Source organism: Fundulus heteroclitus, chromosome 15, assembly GCF_011125445.2.
Source record: "Fundulus heteroclitus isolate FHET01 chromosome 15, MU-UCD_Fhet_4.1, whole genome shotgun sequence".
Classification (NCBI taxonomy): Eukaryota; Metazoa; Chordata; class Actinopteri; order Cyprinodontiformes; family Fundulidae; genus Fundulus; species Fundulus heteroclitus.
In genome coordinates, this window is record NC_046375.1 from 3,333,838 (window position 1) to 3,358,002 (window position 24,165).

The 24,165-nt window shown below is 38.8% G+C and overlaps 1 protein-coding gene across 6 annotated transcripts in view; it reads right to left on the reverse strand.

The window, feature by feature from the left end:
• Positions 1-1,113: 1,113 nt before the first annotated feature.
• dtnba (dystrobrevin, beta a) overlaps positions 1,114-24,165 on the reverse strand; it is a 52,139-nt gene continuing 29,087 nt past the window's right edge. For 4 of the 6 annotated variants that reach the window (XM_036147214.1, XM_036147217.1, XM_036147216.1 and 1 more), the window contains 14 exons: positions 22,376-22,542; positions 21,418-21,542; positions 20,332-20,403; positions 18,256-18,333; positions 17,251-17,338; positions 17,064-17,143; positions 15,245-15,358; positions 10,390-10,486; positions 10,127-10,147; positions 7,641-7,794; positions 5,313-5,402; positions 5,133-5,180; positions 1,863-1,895; positions 1,114-1,404 (listed from right to left, as the gene is read on the reverse strand). In XM_036147214.1, coding sequence (XP_036003107.1) covers positions 1,888-1,895; positions 5,133-5,180; positions 5,313-5,402; positions 7,641-7,794; positions 10,127-10,147; positions 10,390-10,486; positions 15,245-15,358; positions 17,064-17,143; positions 17,251-17,338; positions 18,256-18,333; positions 20,332-20,403; positions 21,418-21,542; positions 22,376-22,542 — 1,142 coding nt within the window. In that variant the 3' untranslated portion in view covers positions 1,114-1,404; positions 1,863-1,887. The remainder of the gene's footprint in view (positions 1,405-1,862; positions 1,896-5,132; positions 5,181-5,312; positions 5,403-7,640; positions 7,795-10,126; positions 10,148-10,389; positions 10,487-15,244; positions 15,359-17,063; positions 17,144-17,250; positions 17,339-18,255; positions 18,334-20,331; positions 20,404-21,417; positions 21,543-22,375; positions 22,543-24,165) is intronic. The other 2 variants (XM_036147218.1, XM_036147219.1) reach the window with 2 other exon arrangements.

The window sequence follows — 24,165 nt, forward strand, 5'->3', positions numbered from 1 at the left end:
GCCACTTGTGGCTCCAGAGCTACAGGTTGCAGACCCCTGGCCTACACATACAGCCCAACCTTCAGCGAACCAAAGTCATGTGTTAAAACGGTCCAGTCAAAGTCCAGACCCAAGAATATTAGGCAATACTTGAAGCGACGCTCGCAGACGCTCTCCGTCCAACATGACGGAGCAAGAGATGTTTTGAAATCAAGATTTGTCAAAAAACGTGTGCAGCAGAGCTGAAGGCAAATTTTTTAGGTTTTCGTCACAACACATCGAAGTTGTGGTTGTGACCAGACAGGATGTGCTGACATCTAACAGGAGTGGATCGTTTTTGCAAAGCGCTGTGACTCTTCAAGTGAGCGAGGTAAATATTTCGGACGTTGCTGCTTTTGCAAAACTTGACAGTCGATAAAACCTAAACGCTTAACACACACACACACACACAGTAATAAGATAGCTCATGTGACTCCAGTACCAGAATACACCGTGAAGGCTGGACACTTCGATGGCACCATTTCACACAGAAATCATTGAAACGTGGACAACATCACCAGCCATGATGGGTTAAAGTCCATTTTTACAGTGCCAGGACCACAGTTGGGCTATAATATTTGGTTTGTGTCCATTCTGTGGCATCGCTTTGTACAGTTGTGCATCGTCCATGTATTTGTACACGCTATGATTTCCGTCACCAGGAGCAAGATCTTAAGTCTCCCATCTTTATTAGCTCAACCACATGAGGGAGCTTGGTGGGAATTAAGTCCGTTAAAGCTTAAATCTATCAGCAGGATCTGACCATATACACGTAAAGCACTCGTACTGAACGAAAACATGGCAGAACAAAAAAACACAACAAAAACAAACCAAAGCAATAAATACTAAGCACACAGTGCTCAAACTCAAAATGTATCAGCTCACCTCCCGGTTTTTCCAAATTTCTTTCATTTTTTTCCCCCCGCTCTGTTTTTCTTCCTCGACGTCTGCTTCCAAATCCAAAAAAAAAAAAAAAAAACTTTCCAGCCCTGTAACCCTTCCCAAACACATCCTCCTTTCTGAGTCTCTCCCACTTACCCCACCCTCCTCTGCCTCAACAATGCATTGCAAAAAAAAACTCCAACACACACGTGCTACAGTACATATCAGTAGGTTTCAGATTCCTTGTTTGATTATGCACGATCAGATCAAAACAATATATATATATTTATAAAACAAAAAACAAACAGACAAGACACGCACACACACACAAAATCACAGCTATACATCAGTAGAGACCCACGGCGGTCATTTGGTGTCCAGCATCGTGATTGGTTGATTGGCATAGAGGACTGAATGCACCCACTGCAGCCCGACAGGTACTGAGGATGCATTTCAGTCCAGGTGGGGTCGGTCGTCTTTGGCCGCGATGAAACACCAGCATGTCTGAGAAGAAAGGATCCCTCGGTGAGACGGCAAAATTACCCTGAAGTTACACAAAAATGAACTTCAAAGCATGCAAAATGTCAGAAAAATGCCTTTTGAGCCCTCTGAGAATCAAGAAAAATAAGCAGTTTAGTGTTTGGACTTTCTGTTATTTGTTTTCCTTCCCACTTCCCCAACTTGTTCCTTTTAGAAAACGTATAAAACCCAGAATAGCTGCTTAGAAAGGCCTGCACGAACAAGTCTGAAGATGATAAACACATTGAGTCAGCAAATTATTCACTTTCATCCATAAAACATGACGTGTTTTTTTTTCCCTCCTGCTTCTTCTGATGTAAAGTGTGGAGATAAATTATAAAGTTTTCACCTCATTTGTATGTTGAACTAGTTGTGTTTTTTGGAAAGAGATTTAGATATCTATATAGATTTTTTTTTAAAGAAGATTGAGTGGATTTACTTACTTTTCCCCCATATTTCACCAGCATTTTAACCTGCTAAACAGAAAAGGAAAGTTTCATCAACGGAAAATCCAGAACGGAGCATCTGGAAATAAAACACAGCACAGAAACTGTAATATAAGACTGTAATATAAGGTATTCTGGCGCTTTTTTGTTTTTATTACTTTTTTGTCACATGTTTTAGATCATCCATATAAGCAAAAGATAATCAGTAAATACAAATATGCAGTTTTCAAAAACACAATTTCATCTTCAAACTAGTCTGGTGCAATATGGGCAAGTATGATTTTATTAAACAATGAATTAAATGATTAACATTTTTCTTTAGTTCAACTTCAGGAGCCATGCCCAGATCTGTAGAGTAAAGAAATCCCTTAAATACAATATGTTGTTTTCTGACCTGCATCAGCCTGGGAATTGTTAAAAAGATGTTTCTAATGCTTTGGGACTCCAGCAAACTATCCAGGGAGTGGTCGACCAATCAAAATAAATTACTGCATGAATACGTAGATAATTCATACAGGAGGTCCCAAAACAACCAGGAGTCTAAAGCGCTGCAGTCTGGTTAAGGTCAGTGTTCATAATTAAACAATAAGAAATAAAAGAATGGGCAAAAATGGCATCTCTGGGAGAGTTTCAAGGCCAAATCCACTGCTGATCAAACGTTTACCCAAAAGGAACATTTAAGAACATTTAAGTAGGACGTTCTGAAAGGTGTTGGTCCCGCTGCGTCCGGCGCAAACAACTAACGGCACGGCAGGAAAAAAACATGGCTGACAGCCAAACACGGTGGAGGTGGTGTGATGGTCTGGGGTCTTTTTTGCTTCCTCAGGATCTGAATGGCAGATAATAATTAATGAAACCGTAAATCCTGCTCTGCTAACAGAAAAAAAAACCTGAAAGCTTTTAAGCAATGACCTCATTGTGGCGCAGGAGAATGATTCAAAGCAAACCAGCAGCGCCTCATCTGATTGGCTCAGGAATCAAAAGGTAAGGTCTTATAGTGACTCAGTCAATGATGCTGTCCTCCACAGCCATAAAAAAGCTCTATGTGGGAATTACTTTGGTAGGTTTCAATAGCTTTTTTTCCACCTTTTGTTTAATAAATGAATGAATGAAAACATAGTTTGAAAACTTGTACGCATAATTTACTCCGGTAATTTTTCTCTGATAATAAAGCTTATTTCCTGGTCTGTGGCAGAAAAGCCAAAAACAGAAGAAATCCTTTTCAGGACAAATGACTTTTCATCAGCCCGGCACCTTCCAGCTGCTGAACAAACTTAAAAAAAAAGAAATAAACGATCTAATCCTTATTTTAAACTTCATAACTTAACGACGCTGACGGCGGAGCTGAACCTGCTGCAGGTTAGCGTCATAATGAACGGAGACTCAGAGCGGAGGGAGCAGACGAGGAAGCGGAGCCGGCAGTTCCCTGCAGGGGGTCGGCCCTCGTTAAAAAGGAGGGGCTCCATAAAGCGTGGCTAATGAGATGGCATGTTAACGAAGCATACGGCAGAGAGCAAAGGAGACGAAGAGCAAAGGAGACGAAAAGCAGAGACCAGAGAAGAGCAACCAGAACAATGAACACTTTGTGGCAGGAGCCCCATTGGCATTTTCTGTTTTATGGGAAAGCACCGGTCCCATCGCGTATAAAACTGGCCAACGTCCAGAGGGGCCTAGCAAGACAAATTATCGAAACTTTTTCTGAACTTCTTTCAGCTACAATGAGAAGTTTGAACCCTTCACTTTATTATAAGCCACCGTTGCTTTAAGGCTTCTGGAGAACTGATGGATAATCGTCACAAAGTCAAAGTCTTTCCCGTCCACCCAGATGGTTTTAATAATGTGGAGATCTGCAAAGCGCTGCTGGGAAGGAAGGAAGGAGATGAGGAGCGATAGGAAGGAAGGAAGGACATGAGGAGAAGGATAGGATGGAAGGAAGGAAGGAAGGAAGGAAGGAAGGAAGGAAGGAAGGAAGGAAGGACACGAGAAGACGGAAAGGATGAAAGGAAGGACATGAGGTGAGGGATAGGAAGCTATCAAGAACATGAGGAATGGGGTAGGACGGAAGAAAGGGACGAAGGACATAAGTAGAAGGGGAAGGAAGGAAGGAAGGACATGAGGATAGGGGTACGATGGAAGGAAGGAAACACATGAGGAAAAGGGTAGGACAGAAGAAAGAACATTAGGAGAGGGGAAGGAAGCAATGAAAGACATGACGAAAGGGGTAGGACGGACGGAAGGAAGGACACGAAGAAAGGGAAAGGAAGCAACGAACGACACGAGGAGCGATAGGAAGGAAGGAAGAAAGGAAGGAAGGAAGGACACCAGAAGACGGAAAGGATGGAAGGAAGGACATGAGGTGAGGGACAGGAAGCTATCAAGGACATGAGGAATGGTGTAGGACAGAAGAAAGGAAGGGACGAAGGACATAAGTAGAAGGGGAAGGAAGGAAGGAAGGAAGGAAGGAAGGAAGGAAGGACATGAGGATAGGTGTAGGATAGAAGGAAGGAAACACATGAGGAAAAGGGTAGGACAGAAGGAAGAACATTAGGAGAGGGGAAGGAAGCAACGAAGGACATGACGAAAGGGGAAGGACGGACGGAAGGAAGGACACGAAGAAAGGGAAAAGAAGCAATGAAGGACACGAGGAAAGGAAGCAACGAAGGACATGAGGAATGGAAGCAACGAAGGACATGAGGAGCGATGGGAAGGAAGGAAGGAAGAAAGAAAGGACACGAGAAGATGGATAGGATGGAAGGAAGGACATGCGGTGAGGGATAGGAAGCTATCAAGGACATGAGGAATGGGGCAGGAAAGAAGAAAGGAAGGGATGAAGGACATGAGTAGAGGGGGAAGGAAGGAGATGAGGACAGGGGTAGGATGGAAGGAAGGAAACACATGAGGAAAAGGGTAGGACAGAAGGAAGAACATTAGGAGAGGGGAAGGAAGCAATGAAGGATATGAGGAAAGGAAGCAATGAAGGACATGAGGAAAGGGGTAGGACGGATGGAAAGAAAGACATGAGAAGAGGGGAAGGTAGGAAGGAAGGACATGAAGTGAAGGGTAGGAAGCAATCAAGTACATGAGTAATGGGGTAGGACGGAAGGAATGAAGGACATGAGAAGATAGGTGGGACAGAAGAAAGGAAGGATGATGAAGAACATTTGATAAAATATATTTTTCCAGACTGGGCAGAAACCTGGATGTGATTTAACACCAGGACAGAAGGTATTAATCAGGAAAAAAAAATAACTGAAAGTATTAATTTACCTCTGTCCTTCCCATTCAGCAACCTCTCCTCTTCCTCTCGACCTTCGTCTGTTTGGGGTGAAGTGTTCACATGTTAAAACACCTTATTTTTATACAACAGTGGAGCAAAACTGTTGTTTTAATCAGTGTAACTATTTCCAAACGACGATCTAAAGTGGGCACGGTGGCGGCGTGACGAACCAGAGTGGAGCTCTCTGACCAGCGACGACACGGTGTTGGTGATGGAGTCGGCTGCTACCAGAAGGTCGTTTCTCAGGTTTCTTCTCGGGCCTAAAAAAATAATAAATAAACAATAAAATATTTACTCCTCTATATAAGGACTGGGAATGCAGAGGTAACTTTTGAGCTAACAAGTAACTCATTCTGACTATATTACAACAACATCATCAAGAGGAAATTAACCTTCATTGTGCGAGAGGGAATTAAACTCTTTAAAGGAAGTAGCCAAAAAAACAACAAACACGCATTTCTTTCAACAGTCTCTTTAAATCAGGGACTAAGCAAAGCTTTTTAAAAACCCAGCACTTTGATGAACTGAAGCGGATTTGTTTTAACTAACCTTTGAGCAGGAAACTGGATTCTTACCGAACTTTTTCTTCTCAACTGTTAGCAAATAAAGTAACATTTAACAAAGTGAAATCCATCCAAAACCCCAGCCGTAACCCAACGTATGTCCAACTATGTCTACAAAACATGATATTATTGGTCCAGCTGGTAAAAATTTGCAGAATGCCTTAAAGCAACTTAATCTTTTAATGCAGGAGCATGATCCCACTCTATAAATATCAAAAACTTGTGCCTTTAATTTGAGTAAGTTAATATATTGGGGGGAAAAAACTAACTAAGAGATAATTTTTTTTCTAAAGGAGACATTGTACAACACTCGTGTCAATAGAAAAGCACTTCTTCTTCTTCTGCAACATCTCATAAGCCTAGAACATGCAGAGATCTTTGAGCATCTTGTGGCTCCACTCTTCTTCTCTTTAGCTCACTTCACAGGATCTCTACAGGATTTTAATCTGTGGATGCAGGTTATTTGGGTAGCTGGTCCATTTCTGTGCTGATGTAGATCATTAACCTAAATTACAGGAACAGTCTGTAACTTCTTTATTTAAATATGTCCCCCCCCCCACCACCAACTTGATGATACCAGGAACTCTAGCAGCACTCTGAGGTTCCCAGGGCCTTTGAAAGAACAGCCAGCTCACAGAATCACCGAGCCTTCCCCATATGCAACACTAATGACATTAAAATATTTCAATTATCCAAATAGCCGGTACCTTTAGATATTTTAATAATGTTTGAAAAGGAATAAAAATTGAAATAGAAAAGGATTCGGCTTTGGTTGTTTGCCTTTGGTTTCTTATTACTGCCACCTGCTGGACTGAAGGTGAACTGCACAACTTCCCCATTCGTCATTAGGCTGATTTAAATAAATGACCGACTGCAATGGAAACACGGCTAGTTTAAAAGCTCCAGGCTTTCATTTAACCCGGGAAACCAAAGCCTGTGGCTTTAAATCCTGGGTCTTGCCATGAAAAAGGGGTTACTGAACATAAACAGCTTTTCTACCTGGAGTGTTTCTTCAAGAAAACTCCAATTTTAGTCACCTCTGATCAGGGCACACAGTCTCAGTGAAAGCTCCAGTAGCATTTAGCAAACTTCCTGCATGCTTTCCAGTCAACTAGCTCCCAAACGTCCTTTTTTTTTGGCAGGTTTTCTAACATGTTTGGAGAAGTTTTAAAAACGTCCCTTACTGTCATCATTACCAAGTGATGGGTGCTGTTATTAATAACCCCAATTCAGTTTTATTTAGTTTCTATTTTTGTTAATTTGTTCTGTGATGAGGCTGATTGACTGACATCCAGCGTTCATTTCATCCATTTTTAAATAGTTTTTTGTTCTGGTAAGAGACTACATTTTAAAATCAGAAACATTTTCTACCCTTTAAACCAGCGGTGTCCAAACTTTTCGACTATTAGGCCAAAATTGTTACATTGAAACCACTCAAGGGGTGAAAAAAATAACATAACATAACCAAAAATATTGTGATTTTCTTTTAACCAGCCCTGCCAAAATATGATAATTAAAAAAACGATATTAAACTGTATTTAGCCTATTTTATTTAATGAATTCCGATAAGATTGCAATGCACCAAAGTCTGCATTTGAGTAAAAGTTTTTTACTATGAAACTAAAGCGAATGTAAAATGTTTGCTTATTAAAAGAAATGTTTAGTGTTGCACCCAACATTCAAATTAAACATTCAACTGTAAGATTTTAACTTGTCTATAATAAATGTAACTAATTAAAAACAACAACTTTCCATCTGCACCAGCCACCAGTGCTGGTCGGACAAACCTTCTTTGGCTGCTTTAAATACTTTTTAAAATTTATCTAGGACTGCGCAGGAACCCTGTAATAAACAGTGTTAAGAGTGAAAAGGATAGATTATCAGACCAATTTCACTGTAAAACACAATCATAGGAGTCTCTCTCTCCAGTCCAACCTTGAGCAAAGGCCTCCTGAACATCTCCGCCGACCCCAGCGAGGGAGTCCTGAGGCAGGTGCGCGTGAGCCTGAGGAGACGGAGCGCCTACGGAGCGGACGGTTGAGGGGCTCGGTCGAGACGGGGAGGCGTGAGAAGAACCGGCCGCCTGTGCCTGAGAGTTGGAATCGTGAACAAGGCAACACAAAAAGGAAATTAAACAACACTTTTCATTCGCACTGCAAAAACGGAACTAAAAATAAGTCAAATGTTCTTAAAATTAGTGTATTTGTCCTTGATTTGAGCAGGTAAATAAGATGACTTGCCAATGGCATAAGATTTCTGTCCTTAAAATAGGAACAACGCATCTCCATCATCTTATTTCAAGTGCAGTATGTCTAATTATCTTATTTTAGGGGTTGAAATACTCATTCCATTGGCAGATAATCTTCTTTGCGGGGGTAAACGGGAACGACATGATCAGAAAACTAAAGCAATGACCACAGCTGCAGGTCAATGCAATGATAAGATACCAAAGAAAAACTAATCCACAGATTCATTACACACAGAGTGATGTCTTCCCAACTTTATTTCTATTAATTTTGATGATAATAAATTACATATCTCAAGAAAAATTAAAAGACTAAATAAAATAAGTATTTCTAGCACTGAACTATCTGCGATCTGGAATGTTTATGTACTGTACAGTATAAGTATTTAAGCCTTAGTCTGGGCTGTTTCTGCATGAATTACTGCATCAGTGCAGCGTGGTATTGAGGCGACCAGCCTGTGGTTCTGCTGAAGTCTTAAAGAAGCTCATTTGGTTTTAATAGCAGCCAACAGCTAATCGGCATTGCTGACTCAAACACAACAATACTTACAGCATCTCTGTGGGGTTTGGGTCAGGCACATTTTTCTGGCTAATAAAGCACCTCCGTGATCATTAAAAGCAGGTTTTGGTACATTTGCTTCTCTTTTGATAACCCAACCACAAATAATTTGTATTATAGGAGTTTGTTTGACCTCCGAGCGCCCAGGCTGGACTTGCAGGATTTTCTAATTACGGTTGAAATGTTACTTAGTAAAGCAACAATTTTGAACTCTTATTTTGCCTAACAGAACGGTTGTTTCGGGAGCCGCGACCGTTTTGCTTCCCAATGTATTTCAGCCACTCAGGAAACACAGAAATGCGTCTCGTTTACATCGGGCGCACATTCACACTCGGATCAGTTTGTCACATTCAGAATAACTTGATCCTGACAAGCGTTTATATGCACGTTGATAGAATTATCAATCGGGATAAACCACCGCTCTCATTCGTATTACAATCCGATCGCAAAAAAAAGGAGAAAAAAAAAGAGAGAGGAAAAAAAGGAAAAAAAAAGAGAGAAAAAAGAAATAAAAAAAGAAAAAAGGAAAAAAAAAAAAGAGAAAAAAAAGAGAAAAAAAAAACAAAAACAATCCGATCGCAATATTCCGGCTTGTTTATGCAACGCATTTTTATTTCGACCGAACCTTTATTCCGATTACTTTTGTCCATGTAAACGTAGCTAACGACCGCCTGTTGGACGACGACGACGAAGGAAGTCAGCAGTCTTCCTCCCGATTGTGTCGGCCAGAACATAGACATAAAATACTAATTTTCTGTATCAAAAATCCTTTCATTGGATTTTAAAAGCTGTAAGCCACACGTGTCAAACTGAAGGCCCGCGGGCCGAATCTGGCCCGTCAAGGCAATTTATCCGGCCATCAAGAGCCAAAAAAGGCACATCATGTTATAAAGTAGAGGCATATATCCTTTTAAAGTGTATAAAGTGGCTAAAACAGTGCCTTCTGTTGCAAATGTTTATTTTTTTTTTACTGTATAGTAACAGCATCCTGCCACTGTTTTTTTTCACAACACATTAAATCAACCCAGAATGTCCAAAAAGAGGAAAAGTGATGCAGAATGATGAGTTTAAAGTGTAACTCACCCCAATATCAACTTTTTTTCCTCCAGATAAACTGTATAAACTGGGCCTAAGGCACTACTTTTATGTTACTGTGAAATATTTTACATTTTTACGTGAACTGGAATGAAATTATGAAATCAAATGTATCATATAGACAGGTGCAACCGGCCCTTTTAATGACTTCCTGATGCCAAAGTGGCCCGATATAGAAATGAGTTTGACATGCCTGCTGTAAGCCATAATCATCAAAATTAACAGATATATGTAAAAAAAAAATAATTAAGGAACAAAAAAAAAGTACATCCCCCAATAATAAAAATAAAACAACACTGTTGTAATTTACATATTTGAAGTACAAATTTATTTAATCGCACCCTTACTTACTAAGTTCTTCAGTTTTATTATTCCAATTATACAACGATGAGTTTGATCACTCTGTGTGTAATGAATGAATGTGTTTCCTAAACAGACTGCTTATTTTGAATTTAGTAACTGGATGTAAATACCCCGTTTAACTTTAATGTTTGTCCCAGAATAAAAAGGGCATAAACTTACTGCCTGTCGCTGTTCCTCGTCCTACAGAGCCACAACAATGGGCGGCAGAAACAGAAAAGAGAGGGGGAAAAAAAGGGATGGAAAAGGACAGGTCAAACAATCAGAGCTAAAAAAAAAATAAAAAATTACAGAGGAGGAAACAGAAGTGAGGAAACTGTTAGAGGAAGGACAGGAGCATGGAGATATGGGGAAGAAGGGGAAACTTTGTCCTCTACGACATGACGGAGCGACTTCATGAGGGCTTTATTTAGACGGCGTGTCACCTTGAGCAGCTTCATCAGCCCCTCCAGCTGCACCATCAGTTCTCTCCTGCTCTCTTGCAGGGACGACATCCTCTGCTCCAGTTCATCTTTCCTCTGTCTGGGACACACAAACCACCGCATTGTTAGCACCACGGGAATAAATAACCCCAGCACAAAGCGTGCATGGAGGGCGGACTCTGGAAAGACCATGAGAGAAATCAGGCTGCTCCTTCCTGCCCTGATATTCTCCCACATCAATTCAGAGTCCAGTGAAGTCAATTATTGAATGGATATCAACTTTACTTAATGCGAAACAGGAATGATGGTCCAAAAATACGTTTTCTTTTTAAACCACAATCAGAAGGCCTGGATGAGGGCTTTGCTGGAGGGAAATACAATCCTGAAGTTATTGGATGTGAGCATGAAATAATGCAGATCAAAGGACAGGGGAAACATTAGGCTCTAAATCCCTGACAATTTCTTGAGCAAACACACATTTTTTTACTATTCTGGACCTGAATGGCTGCAGAGAATGAGAGCAGGAGACTCGGAAACAGGCAGGCAACAGAACGACAGAAAACTTTCAGCACCAGGTACTGATAAGGATTTCCTTCTTTCACCTCCGGAATATCGCCAAAATTAGAACCGTCCTGTCAGCAGTGATGCTGAATAACTAGTCCGTGCATTTGTTACTTCAAGGCTGGACTATTGTAATTCTTTATTATCAGGATGTCCACAAAATACAGTTCAAAGCGTTCAGCTGATCCAAAATGCTGCAGCAAGAGTTCTGATGAAAATCAACAAGAGGGATCATATTTCTCCTATTTTAGCTTCCCTTCATTGGCTTCTTGTTAAATCTTGAATAGAATTTAAAATTCTTCTTCTAACGTATAAAGCCCTTAATAATCAAGCTCCACCATATATCAGAGCTCTGATTACCCCGTATATTCCTAACAGAGCACTTCGCTCTCAGACTGCAGGTCTGCTGGTGGTTCCTAGAGTCTCTAAAAGTAGAATGGGAGGCAGATCCTTTAGCTATCAGGCTCCTCTCCTGTGGAACCAACTCCCAGTTTTGGTCCGTGAGGCAGACACCCCGTCTACTTTTAAGACTAGGTTTAAAACTTTCCTTTTTGACAAAGTTTATACTTAGAGTGGCTTAGTTAATCCTGAGACAAAATTCCTGCTGATGTCTCCACTGAGGGATTTTATCTTCCCTATGGTGGTGGAGATTACATAGCAATATTTAGATTTTTTTTTTGACATCATCTAGAATTTAAGCTTTTTTTAACACCGTCAACTCCTAAACTGTAACCTAAATACTGCAAACCGTACAATGTAGCTGGTGGTTCCTAGGGTCTCTAAAATTAGAATGGGAGGCAGATCCTTTAGTTATCAGGCTCCTCTCCTGTGGAACCAACTCCCAGTTTTGGTCCGTGAGGCAGACACCCCGTCTACTTTTAAGACTAGACTTAAAACTTTTCTTTTTGACAAAGTTTATAGTTAGAGTGGCTCATGTTACCCTGATCTACCTCTGTAGTTATGCTGCTATAGGCCTACCACTCATGACTAGGATTTGAATTCCTGCTGATGTCTCCACAGGGGGATTGTATCTTTCCCATGGTGGTGGAGATTTCATAGCAACATTAAAATATTTTTTTTTTCATCATCTAGGATTTAACCTTTTTTTTTTTTTTAAACACTGTCAACTCCTAAGCTGTAACCTAAATACTGCGGACCTTACAATGTAGCTTTTGTCACTATTGTTCACACTAATTCAGTGTTCCCTTTTCTCTCAGGGTGAACCTTAAGGCAATAGAGTCTCTCTCTCTCTCTCTTTTTTATTCTCTCAACAATAGATAGATCTTAACTGCTGTTTTGTTCAGCTGAGACAACGTCCTTTGAGGGTGATACTGGCTGCTGGTGGTGGTGTACGCTCTGTCCTGTCAAACTCCCAGTCGGTCGAGGCAGATGAGCGTTCACACTGAGTCTGGTTCTGCTGGAGGTTTTCCTCCCCGTTAAAGGGCAGTTTTCCTCTCCACTGTCGCTTCATGCATGCTCAGTATGAGGGATTGCTGCAAAGCCATCAACAATGCAGACGACTGTCCACTGTGGCTCTACGCTCTTTCAGGAGGAGTGAATGCTGCTTGGAGAGACTTGATGCAACCTGCTGGGTTTCCTTAGAGAGGAAACTTTCTGACCAACCTGGAGGATCTGATTGAATTGACTCTGTATAGGGTCTTGAGAGAACGTGTTGTAAATTGGCGCAATATAAATAAACTAATTATGATTTGAAGACACTTTTTTGGGAGCACATCATTTTCTAGATTTTAAGAAAAAGATTTAGGAGATCAAAGAGCATTCTGTACTTTTTACACAACACTATGAAGACATTAAAGCAGCAGATTCACGTTTTGTATTTTTGCCTCCTTACTTTCCTAGCTTCCATTCCCATGGTAATAAGATTAATCAACAACTAAAGCAAACAGGAGTACTCAATAGTAAAAGGGTTTCTGATTTAATCAGATCCTGATCTATTCTTCAGTTGTGTATTACAGGTTACCTCACATCAGTGGTTCTCAAATGTTTTCTGTCGTGCTACCCTTTGAAGGAAAAATTTTTAGGCCCTTCTCACAAATGTTATTTGTTTAAATCGTTTTCTGCTTTAATGCATTAAAGCTGTCGTTAAGAAAATGACCCAGAATCCGTTTTAAAATGTATACCATATAACACATTATAACATTAAATTAAAGGGTTAATTTATAACATAAAAATGGTTTCTAACAGCTAGAATGTATCAACATACTTTAACTATATAATATTAAGAATTAAATAAATGGCTTTTAGCCTCTTCCCTGCAGTCAGCTTTTAACTAGATATGAACCTCATAACAAAAATAATACCCAGCCATTGATATTAAAGATAAACTTCAGTTACATTCACTTTTCATTTACTTTCTATGAGTTTATTAATAGTATTCATCATAAGTCTGACTGCAGGTACAGACCAAACAGCAGGGGGCGCTGCTATCACATTTAGAACAATTTAGAAGGGCTGTATTTTGTGGACAAAAAAGGGGCAAGGTTGTCTCTACCGCCTGTTAATAATATTTCAGGTGTCTTGTCTTTAAGTTGGTTGGTTCACTGTAAACCCATCTTCTGCAAGAAACCTATAATTTACACTTTCAGACACAGTTATGGATTTTCCCTGGATATTACTGCTTCGGAAAAAAGGTTCCTGCAAGATTTGCCTAAAGTTTTGATTAAAAGCTGATGGGGTCGCTAATGTTCCCAGTTTTCCAGCTTAAATTACTGTTTCAGTCATTTTTCTGTTTTTTTTTTTATATGCAGTTATAAATTTTAATGTACCCTGCAGAGAGGCACAAAACATTGCTGGAAATAAATTGTTCCACTTATGACCTTGAGGTCAGAAACTGGCCACAAAAAAATCCTAAACTCAATAGTTTAAGACGTTTTACATACAGAAAACCTATCTATTTGTGTTTTTATTCGCTTTATAATCTATAAAGCATGAAACAAGAGGACTCTAAAGTGGGCCTCTGTTGAAGCAACATGCTAAAGGGCATGGTTTTATTAGTTTTATGTTTTGTGGCAATATAAATTGTACGGATTTGTAAAATCTGAACTGAATTGTCCTCCAATAAAACACAGGAATCACTGAAAAAGACTTGGTGTTAAAAAACACACACAGGTCCAGTCTAAAACTGATCTGAAAAGGTCTAGATGCCAAAAAAAAATTTAATATTTGAAAGGGAAGTCTGAAAGTTCATCTCCTGTACAGTTTGCCAGTTAAATGGCTTAAATCACACAACATAGAGGCCAAAAACACAAAACAGGATTGCTATAATGTGAATGCTATGCAGCATTCACACAGTTAATTCAGAAAGGAAAGCTAATCACGCTTTAAAGCCGAACTGGGATGTGACAGATAATTCTTCCCTAACAATGCAAATGGTCTGCATTTAAATATAAACTATAGAAATAGAAATGTTTTTTTTTCTTTTCAGACACCTTTTCAGACTTAGAAATCATTAAGAGCAGATTTTGTGGTTTTTAAGACAGTGTAAAAAACTGAAGTGACACATCGTCAGAGCTGTGAATCCTGGGAGATAATTTCCCTTAAAGAGGCAGCATGTTGATGCTCGGCAGTATTTTTGAAGTGTATTTAAATAGCCTGGTGAAATAATGAATGATAAAAAAAATGTAATACCAGAAATAATACAATATCCTTCTTTAAGTGGCTGTGAAACAGTTTTGGTTTAAAAAGATGAAACTTAACTTAAAAACCTCGTTTGGCGCCACCTAGTGGCCATTATGCAGAATGTTTTAGCAAAAAGCAACTAAATTATAAACTCTTCAGCAGATTTTACTTAGAAAAAAGCTAAAACAACGATTTGCCTTGTTTTTAAAGTATAATCTGGTGGAGATTTGTAAAAACACAACTACTCCTTTATAATGCAAACTGGTTAATTTATCAAAAGCCTTGCAGAATAATTAAAGGGTAGCCTGCTCATCCACCATGTAGAGCTGTTATTGATATAGATTTTTATCCACTACTTCCTCTTTATTTATTTATTTTTGTAAACCAAAAACTAGAGAAATGTTTGTTGTTTGGTTGTTTTTTTTTAATCCACCATCTGCCTCCACCATCTGCCCCAAGCAACTCTCCCTCTGGGCTGTAAAAGTTTTGCCAATTTTGATTTAAGCATGCAAATCATTGCAATTCCCTGATTTAAATCAATGATTTGGAAGCTTCTAGGCCATGCTTGAAATTTCCAAACTCTCAAATGAAACACAAAGCATATATGAATATTAATTACAGTCCAAGTAGTTTTATAAATGGTGTAGGTCGTGTTTACCGAAGCTGCCGAAGCTCGGCCAGCAGAGCTGGGTTGGTGCTGCCCCTCTCTGGGCTCGGCTGACACGCTGCGTCATGCTCTGCACGAAGACGTTTGATTTCTGCCAAGATCTCTCTGGGAAATTAACACAAAACAAAAAAAAAAAAAAAAAAAACATGTTGGTCAGCATAGGGCAGGTTTACAAACACACACCTCTCCAGTTTGTTTCAGTTTGTTTTCCAAATTTGACTTAAAGCAATGGAAGAAATTAAAGACCTAAGACTTCATCATTTATAAGCAAGGGAAAACATGTCAGCAGCATGTCAGTGCAAGTCTGGACGTTTAGATTTTAAGACCAACTTGAAAAATGTGTTTCCACATTAGAGGTAGTGCTCATCATATGACCTTAAGCCCGACGCTCTTTGTACCCCAGGCAGGTTCACAGTAAGGTTTTTAAATTTGTCAACGTTTCTTCTGACTGGAAGAACTATTAACGTCATTAAGTGGCCCAGCCAGATTCCTGACTTGAATCTAATACAGGATCTGTGGAGGGGCGCTAAAGATTAGGGTGATGGCCACGAGGCCTTCCAACCTCACACACCTGGAGCTAATTAATGCAGATAAACTGTGAAAACAACCGTGGAAACATAGAAGAAGCTGGTGAGTAGTTAGAAGAAGGGATTTACTACTGCGATGCCAAAAAGAGCCTGTTTATTATTGAGAAGGGTAGAAATAATTTTCAACAAGCGAAATAAAATAAAAGTGGTTAAAGCATATTTTTCTTCTTTACATTGTCTTAGATCTTTTCAGAGATGCCCGTTTTATTTCCGACCATTTTTTAGACCCTAAGGTGCACCGTGAACGTACGCACCTGATTTTAGTGTGTGATATCACTCCGCCCCACCGGTAGGGTGACCAGACATCCCCGATTTCTAGGGACAGTCCCCGTTTTTGGATGATCTGTCCCCGGCAAAGGGGACAGATCATGGCTTATTTTGTCTGAATGTTGCAGTTCAGACAAAACAAGCCATCCCCCAGGCAGAGATTCTGCGCTTAACAAAATCAGAGACGTCCCCAGTTTTCATTAGAGAAATCAAATCTGGTCACCTTACACCGCTCTCTCCTGAGAGGGAGAGCTGGACTACACTGTTTCTAAAATTAGGCCAGAATAAACTTAACCTTTACACTGAATTAACTTACTAGGTTTGCTGTTGCTAGCGCATACTCTGGGCGCAGGCTGCCTTACATGAATGCACTTCTAGTTTAGACATTACAGTCAGGCAGTCAGGTAGACAGCTCAGGGGTTCCATCAGTAAGTGAGACAGTGTACCGTAATGCTCTGAATATCCATTGAGCAGAGCGGCTTCGTTGCAAACCAGTCGTAATTACACATTTTAACAGATTTTTGAGCACGTTATACTACATAAAATCAGTAAGCAAGCACAATGGTGATCATATAAAGTAAAGTAATTTCCCTCTGGGATTATTAAAGTATGTCTGATTGTGATATATAAGGTGCACAATAAATTTTTGAGAAAATCTAAGGAATTTAAGTGCGCCTTATAGTCCAAAAAAATACAGTAAATAGTATGAATATCATCTCTCTCCCTCTCTATATATATATATATATATAGCCTTTATTTAGGCTTTTATTTGTAACATAACTAGAAACAATATCCGCTACTTTGTGTTGTTCGGTGAATAAATCCAAACTACAATTAAGGCTCGTGGTTGTAAAAATATATGAAAGCTGGTGGTTATAAAAATATATTTAAGCTCGTGGTTGTAATGTGACAAAAGAGGTATGTGTGGGTTTATATAGAGTAAAAAACATCTGTACCTGTTTTTACACTCCAGCTGAGCAATGAGCTCCCGCTTCTGCTTGTTCACGTCAAAGTTGATGCTCCTTGTTGGAATCATCTGAAACACACAAGGCGCACAATTTATCATTAAATAAAATGGCAACTAAGACTTTCTACTGATGCATTTTATTCATTTGTCACAGCTGCAGCTCCCTTTTCACTCACTCCTGTGCTCTCCGTCTCCGCCAGTCGGGACGTGTAGCGAGCGATGAGTTTGTGCTCCTCATCCTGCCTGCTGGGACTGTCTACGCCACTGAAACACACAAACATTTGGCCGTTACAAATGGGAAAAGAGCAGACGCTCAATGTGAGAAGGGCATGGAAATTTTCAAAATAGATAGAATGAATTGAATAAAACAGGTATGTCAGCTAATTTAATCACGTCATAAGGCTAAATAGCCAATTAAAGACTAACAGAGGGAGACTTTGCTTCAAGAATATTAGTAAAAAAACATTTATTTTATTCTGGCAGACTGGTACAGTTGGTAGGACTGTTGCGTGGCAGTAGGAAGGTCCTCGGTTCGAAGCCTATCGTGGGGTCTTGCTGCATGGAGGTTGCATTGTAATGATCTGCGCCTGTCTGCCAGACACACCTGCTCCGCTGTAATCAGCCTCATGTCTCTCACCTGGGATCTTCTCCGTTGCTCCTGGACTACAATACTAAAGCACTATTATTACTTTCCAAAAGAAGTTAAAAAACAAAACAAATGGAATTTTTTCCGAAGTTTGAAGACGTTTCGCTTCCCATCCAGAAAGCTTTCGCAATTCAAATGTCTGGAGTAGTGTGGAGTTCCAAGCTTTATATTATTGCCCAAAAAGGCCTTTTTTCTCATCTAGAAAAACTTTTACCTTCTGAAGGCAATTGTTGCTCCACTGGATTTTATATTTAAATGTCTTTTCATGTTTCCCTTCCTAAGAACTTTTACACCTTGCTAAACCAGAACACAAACTCCACTTTTTTGGAGTCTAATTAATATCAGTACGTATGAATTTTATGCACCGATCATGAGAGCAAATTATCACATGATCCTTTACATGCGATCTAAACAATAAAAACAAGGCTGGATTCTCTCGGGCTCGACTGAACTGCAGTTTTTCCCTTTTTCAACCTCCCCTGATGCACTTATAAATACCCACAACCCCCCACTGCTGTGTCTGTGCTTCTCTCACCAGGGGCCGCTCTGCAGTCGATTGACATACGCTGCAATCAGAGCATGCTCCTCGTTCATTCTCTGAGCTGCTGCCAAACTGGGTGGAAAAAAAACACAAAAACAAAAAAAAACAAGCAGACGGTCAGAATCACTCAAACTGACAACCTTACAGTTTTAAGTGGCCTGGTCGTCTTTTCCTGACAGAACGAACACGCGTGACTGATCAATAACATCTTTTCTCTCAGTGTTGCTTGACGTTGTCATTTATCGTGAGAAGTCATTTTCTAAAAAAGAACATTTCTGTTACTCTTGTAACCGTTTTGCATTCCTCTTTATTTTATTCTCCAAAAAAATAATTAAATAAAGGAAAAAACGTTTGAGCTTTTCCAATTCATATTTTTAAAATGGACACCGTCGTGAAATAAGAAATTGTTGGCCTCCTGTGTATAGAGGTGTACAAAGCCTTAAAGTGAATGTTTATTTTATTGCAGTAGCATAACCTCATACTTAAAAATGTGGGAAAATACAACCTTTTAATTTTAACAGTTATTGACACTCAAATATTGCTTTATTAGAAATATAAATATTATCTGTGATGCTGTTTATCTTTCAAAGGCCCTAAAGAGGACATGTCAGCATAAAATCTTGCATAAAATGACTTACCGAGACATTTTTTAATAGAAACTAGATGACCTGCCTGCAGCAAAAAGCTGAAAACAGGTCCAGGATGGCTCTTAATAAAAAAAACTAATTTGTTTTTGGCCAAATCACTACAGGAAAGGTTCACCAGATCTAAACCTTGAGGAGGGTTGGGGTAAAAAAAAAAAAAAAAAGGAGGACTCTGACTTAGATCAGGGGTGTCACACTCATTTCTATATTGGGGCCACTTTGCCATCATGAAGTCAATAAAAGGGCCGGTTGCACGTGTGTAGATGATACTTTTGTATTCATAATTTCATTTCAGTTCAGATAGTAGCATTAAAAATGGACAGTAACATAAAAGTAACACCTTTAGGCCCAGTTTATCTGCAAAAAAGTTCATATTACAATGGGTTACACTTTCGACTCATAATTCTGCGTCACCTTTTCTCTTTTTGGACATTTCTGGGTTGTTTTAAAAAACCGTTCGCTACAGCAGGCACAGTTTTACCCACTTTATACAATTTAAAATGCTATATGCCTCTACTTTATGACATAATATGCCTTGTTTGGGTCTTGAAGGCCGAATAAATTGCCTTGTCGGGCCTTGACTTTGACACATGTGACAGAGCTTTATGCTCCAACCTCGTAAAATGTTGCAGAAGAAGACTAGATGCTGTAGTATTGCAAAAGTGGTATTTACATGCAAATGCAAAGTACTTATGGCAGAATATATACTGGGGACTTTCTTGATAACAATAATATCTTGACCTGATAGTTTGTTTTTACATATTTTCAAATTAAAGGCTGGAATTTAAAGAAAAAACATCCAGCATGAAATGATGCTACTGCGATAATAGAGCAAACTATTTTTGGATTAAGGCTTCTTTTTTTTTTTTTCTTTTTTTTTTTAACACATCTTTACCCGGTGCGCCAAAAAAGATATCCGTGTCTATATAACTGTAATCTTACTGCATGTGTCTCTGTAGATAATTCATAAACCCATCATTACACTCTTTGACCAAAGTTACCAGGTAATTTTTAGCTTTTTAGCCAATGAATGAATAACTTGATCAATAAAATTAGGGAAACAAAACACCTAATAAATAAAAACAGTTTATCTAAAATGCATGTCATCAGATCTGACGCAGATATTTACAGCTCTAAGGAGCATTACTTCTTACACTTTAAACAGCAAATGTAATATTAATTCAGTTTGCATGATAGATACAATTAAATAAATAAAAAAAATAACAACTCTTAAAATATAAAATATGTGGTTCCTATGATCTTACCATTGATTAAATGTAAAACAATATGGGATAAATGAATAATGAGGCATTTGTTTTTTTCTATGCAAGCTTGACTGTTTTAACCGTAACAAGCCCCAACGGAAAGTAGACAGAAAGTAAACGGTAAAGTTAATATTCATCTAACTCTTTTTGTCACTCTTTACCTCTTGGAGGACTCTGGCACTGATGAAGACAGCAACATGGCCTCATTGGCGTTCCCGATCGGTCTGGAGGGGCTGGATAACAAACATGCGTACCATTAAGACCTTCGTATCAGCAGTTAAAACAAGAGGACGGACAAAAAAAATTATAAAATACTGCAACTTTAAAAAGCACAGAGACCTCCCTTTCAGCAAACACACATTCTCACACTCGCATATCCACACAGACCGTCACATGCTTCTGAGTGCATTCATGCAACAGTGAATTGTTTTATAGCCTGAGCAAACACAGACAGGCCAAAGATCGGCAGAGAGAAAGAAAGAGGCAGATAAAAAAAGGCACATTTGGGTTGGAGATGAGCTGTGTAGAAAACAAACGTGAACGTCTCAGTTAAAATAAGTCAGAGTCATTATTAGCGTACTCACATCTGTGCTTAGCTCTGTGTGCTTCCCTGAATATAATGCCTGCAGGTCTGTAGTGACCCAGTCTGCAGCAGTTTGGACAATCCAACGGCGCTGATCCACCAAAGGGGGCGGAGCAACCAGAGCATTTCGCTTAGAGAGGTGGGTCTGTGATTTTATCAGTCTTATCTGAATCCTCTATTAGCATGTGAATATGTTTTATTTGGCCCAGATCAACAAACCGAGGGTAAACGGAAAGCTTTTGCTCTTTAACACAGCCGCTCCAGTCTGTAGTCAACTTACCCTACTTTATTGACTTGAGTGAAAAAGCAAAAAAATTTATTTTCAAAATATTAACCTGAAATGTAATTTTTTTTAAATAATATATAATTTTAACAAAATTTCTTTATCAGAAAACACCCAAACTGAGATAAATGCTGCAATCAATGATTATGTTATGGTCGGATTACTGGAAAACCGATCAGTGCAGTTTGGCGGAGCTTAAATAAGATATTTTATTAATTACTGAAGATAAGAATCAGCTTTATTTGCCAGGTATGTATACGAGAAGGATCTTATCCTCCATTTCATTTCAAACCAGAGATGATCTGTTCTTAGCTTTTAATAGAGACAGAAAATAAGCAGTCTCTATTAGTATGTAGCATCTATCATACTGTGAGGCCGTACACTATGTTGGTGAGGTTCAGGGTCTTCTCGGGCTCCTCAGGGTAAATTGGGCGGGAGGCGTCTCTTGAAGATGCACAGCCCAAAGTCCTGCTCAGGGCTCGACCAAACTTCTTCGCTGGTGACTTCTGCAAACACAAAATTATATATATATATTTTTTTTTGTACATGTTGCCGATTTAATAACTTAAATGCTAATAATATATTTGTAAGAGCAAGAAAAACTCCTAAAACTACACATTTTAACCGAAACCCAAGAAAAAGTGAAGGCTTTTATTTTTTATCCAATTTAAAATTGTATTAATTCTCAAGATGGATGGCTGGATTAACTAATGGACGGATGGGTTGGACTAATTTAAAGCTGATTCCATATATTTATAGATGGCTAGATGATCTCATATAAAATAGATCTAATATGACTTTATGAATTTGAAGAAAAAAAAAAGAAATTATTTCACAAATAAACACAATAAAAACATTGAGGAGGTAAAAAACTATAAACTAAAATGTAAAATCTGCCGCGGGTTATTAGCATTATTTTAAGAAGAACCTGTTGGAGTGGCAGGAAGCTGCATGGGTGCCATGTTTATCCCTGCAAGTGAAGCTTTAAAGCAATTTAATTTAACAACCACGTCTGCATCTATTAACTCATTATTTCTCTGCTGAAGTCATTTTACCCGTCAAGCTGCTGGAACTTTATCTTCATCTAATTGAGGTTTTTAAACAGACAACGCCTCTGCTGTTTAAGCTCATCAGGATAAATTGGAAAAAAACAACAACATGTGGAAATTATTTATTTATTACCTTTGTGCTCAATTGCTTTGAACCGTTTTGTAATTCAAACTTTAACAATGCCATCTAAACCCCAGATGATCATTTATATGGAATTAGAAGATTAAATGTGTGAGGTCCAGAGAGCGCCCCCTGGTGTGAAACATGGGGAACCACCGCAGGAACGCACCCAAGAGGAGTGCTCCTTCATCTGGTGCTGGCTGCTGTGAGAGCCGCTGGCATTCCCACGCCAGAAGCAGTTCTGGCAGAGCTGATAACCCCGGCAGCGCAGGCAGCGATAGCGGAAGCCAGTGATCCCGTTACTGCGGCAGTAGGAGCAGGAAACTGGATGGTAGACTGAAAAATTAAAAAGAAACGGTCAAGAATTGTATCATCAAGAGGCTCTCCTCTCAATCACACCCATTATGTTTAGTTTTTAGCAACTAAGCAACCAATTAAACGTAAAAGAGCAGAGAAAATAATATTCTAATGATTAATACAATTATGTATAGACAAAAATATTTAAATTATACATAATATGAATTAAACAACAGAGACTGTGTTCAAAAAGCTTTAACTTCAATACATTTTTAAAGTAGATTAAACATTTTTACCATTTAGACATAAATATAAAAAATAAGATTTTTTGTATTGAGTGTGAAATGGTAAATTAATCAAAAGACCCCACACAGTTCAGGTATAAAGAGAAAAGACTGAGATCTGAGGATAAAATAGGGATGGACAATAGGGCCAAAACTTATTTATAAAAAAAAACATATTTCTAAAAGCTTTGATCGCTACCATATAATTACGATGTCGATATAAACAAAATAAAAGCCTCGGAAAGACTGCAAAGAATACTCACAACAGATGCCGGTACAAACTTATGACAATTATTTTGCCTTGTTTATAAAACTCCTCCAATATAACATTTTAGAAATATTTGCTTTAACATAAAATAAATACTGAATCAAATAAATAAAACCCAGAACGTCAGTCAGTGACAAATGCTGTAATCATTAGACTGTGATGTATATTGAAACATCAGAAATGTCATATCACCTTTATTGCATAAATTTATACCATGATATATATTGATATTGAATTATTGTCCACTCCCAGCACCTAATTAAGTTTTTGTGGCAAAACCCAACAGAGACAAGGATTATGATTCAGGAACCACTGATTACTACTCATTTGAACGTTGTTGGTTTTTGTTTTTTTTGCTTCCTACATCAGGAAGATTAATTTTAACTTTGTTGCCATTACAGTTCCTTAAAATATTGAGAAAATTAAATGTTTCATTAAAATACAAGCTACCATTGTTTTTGCAGAATCACTAAGCATGCTCTGTTTTTGGGTAATTAACCATTTTCCCCATATAAAGTACATCTGGCTAATAACTGGGCACATAATAAACCAAATAAAATGTTCACTGTCCCACCTGGAGTAACTGAATTGGACTTGAATTGGTTCCTATTTTTAGTGCAAAAATCTTATTCCATTGGCAAATAGTCTTACCTGCTCTAATCAAGTTAAAATACACTGATTTCAAGAGAAATTCACTTACTTTTAGTTCCCTTTTTGCAGTGTGAAATAAACTGATCTGCAATGTAAAAGCTGCACTTCATAAAGCCAGACGGCCTGAAGATGCTGACGTAGATGGGGGAGAAGAACTTAACCAGAATTTATTCAAGGAGTATTTCAATTAAGACCTGTCCAAATTTATCTGCTTAACGCTCCCTTTTATAACGTCTCTGAAATGACTTAGGCAATTGTCATCAAACAGCGCCGTCACACGCTCCGTTGCAACTTTTTCTGGGTGTTTCTAGTGAATAAACTCTGACTGTTTCTTGCACGTTCCCTAAAACGGCTGATAGATGGTTTATATCTCAATAAAATTATTAATTGGGACACTTGTAAGTCAAAGCACCACTGTTCTAGTGAAAAAAGTATTAAATACAAGAAAGTACTTCTGGC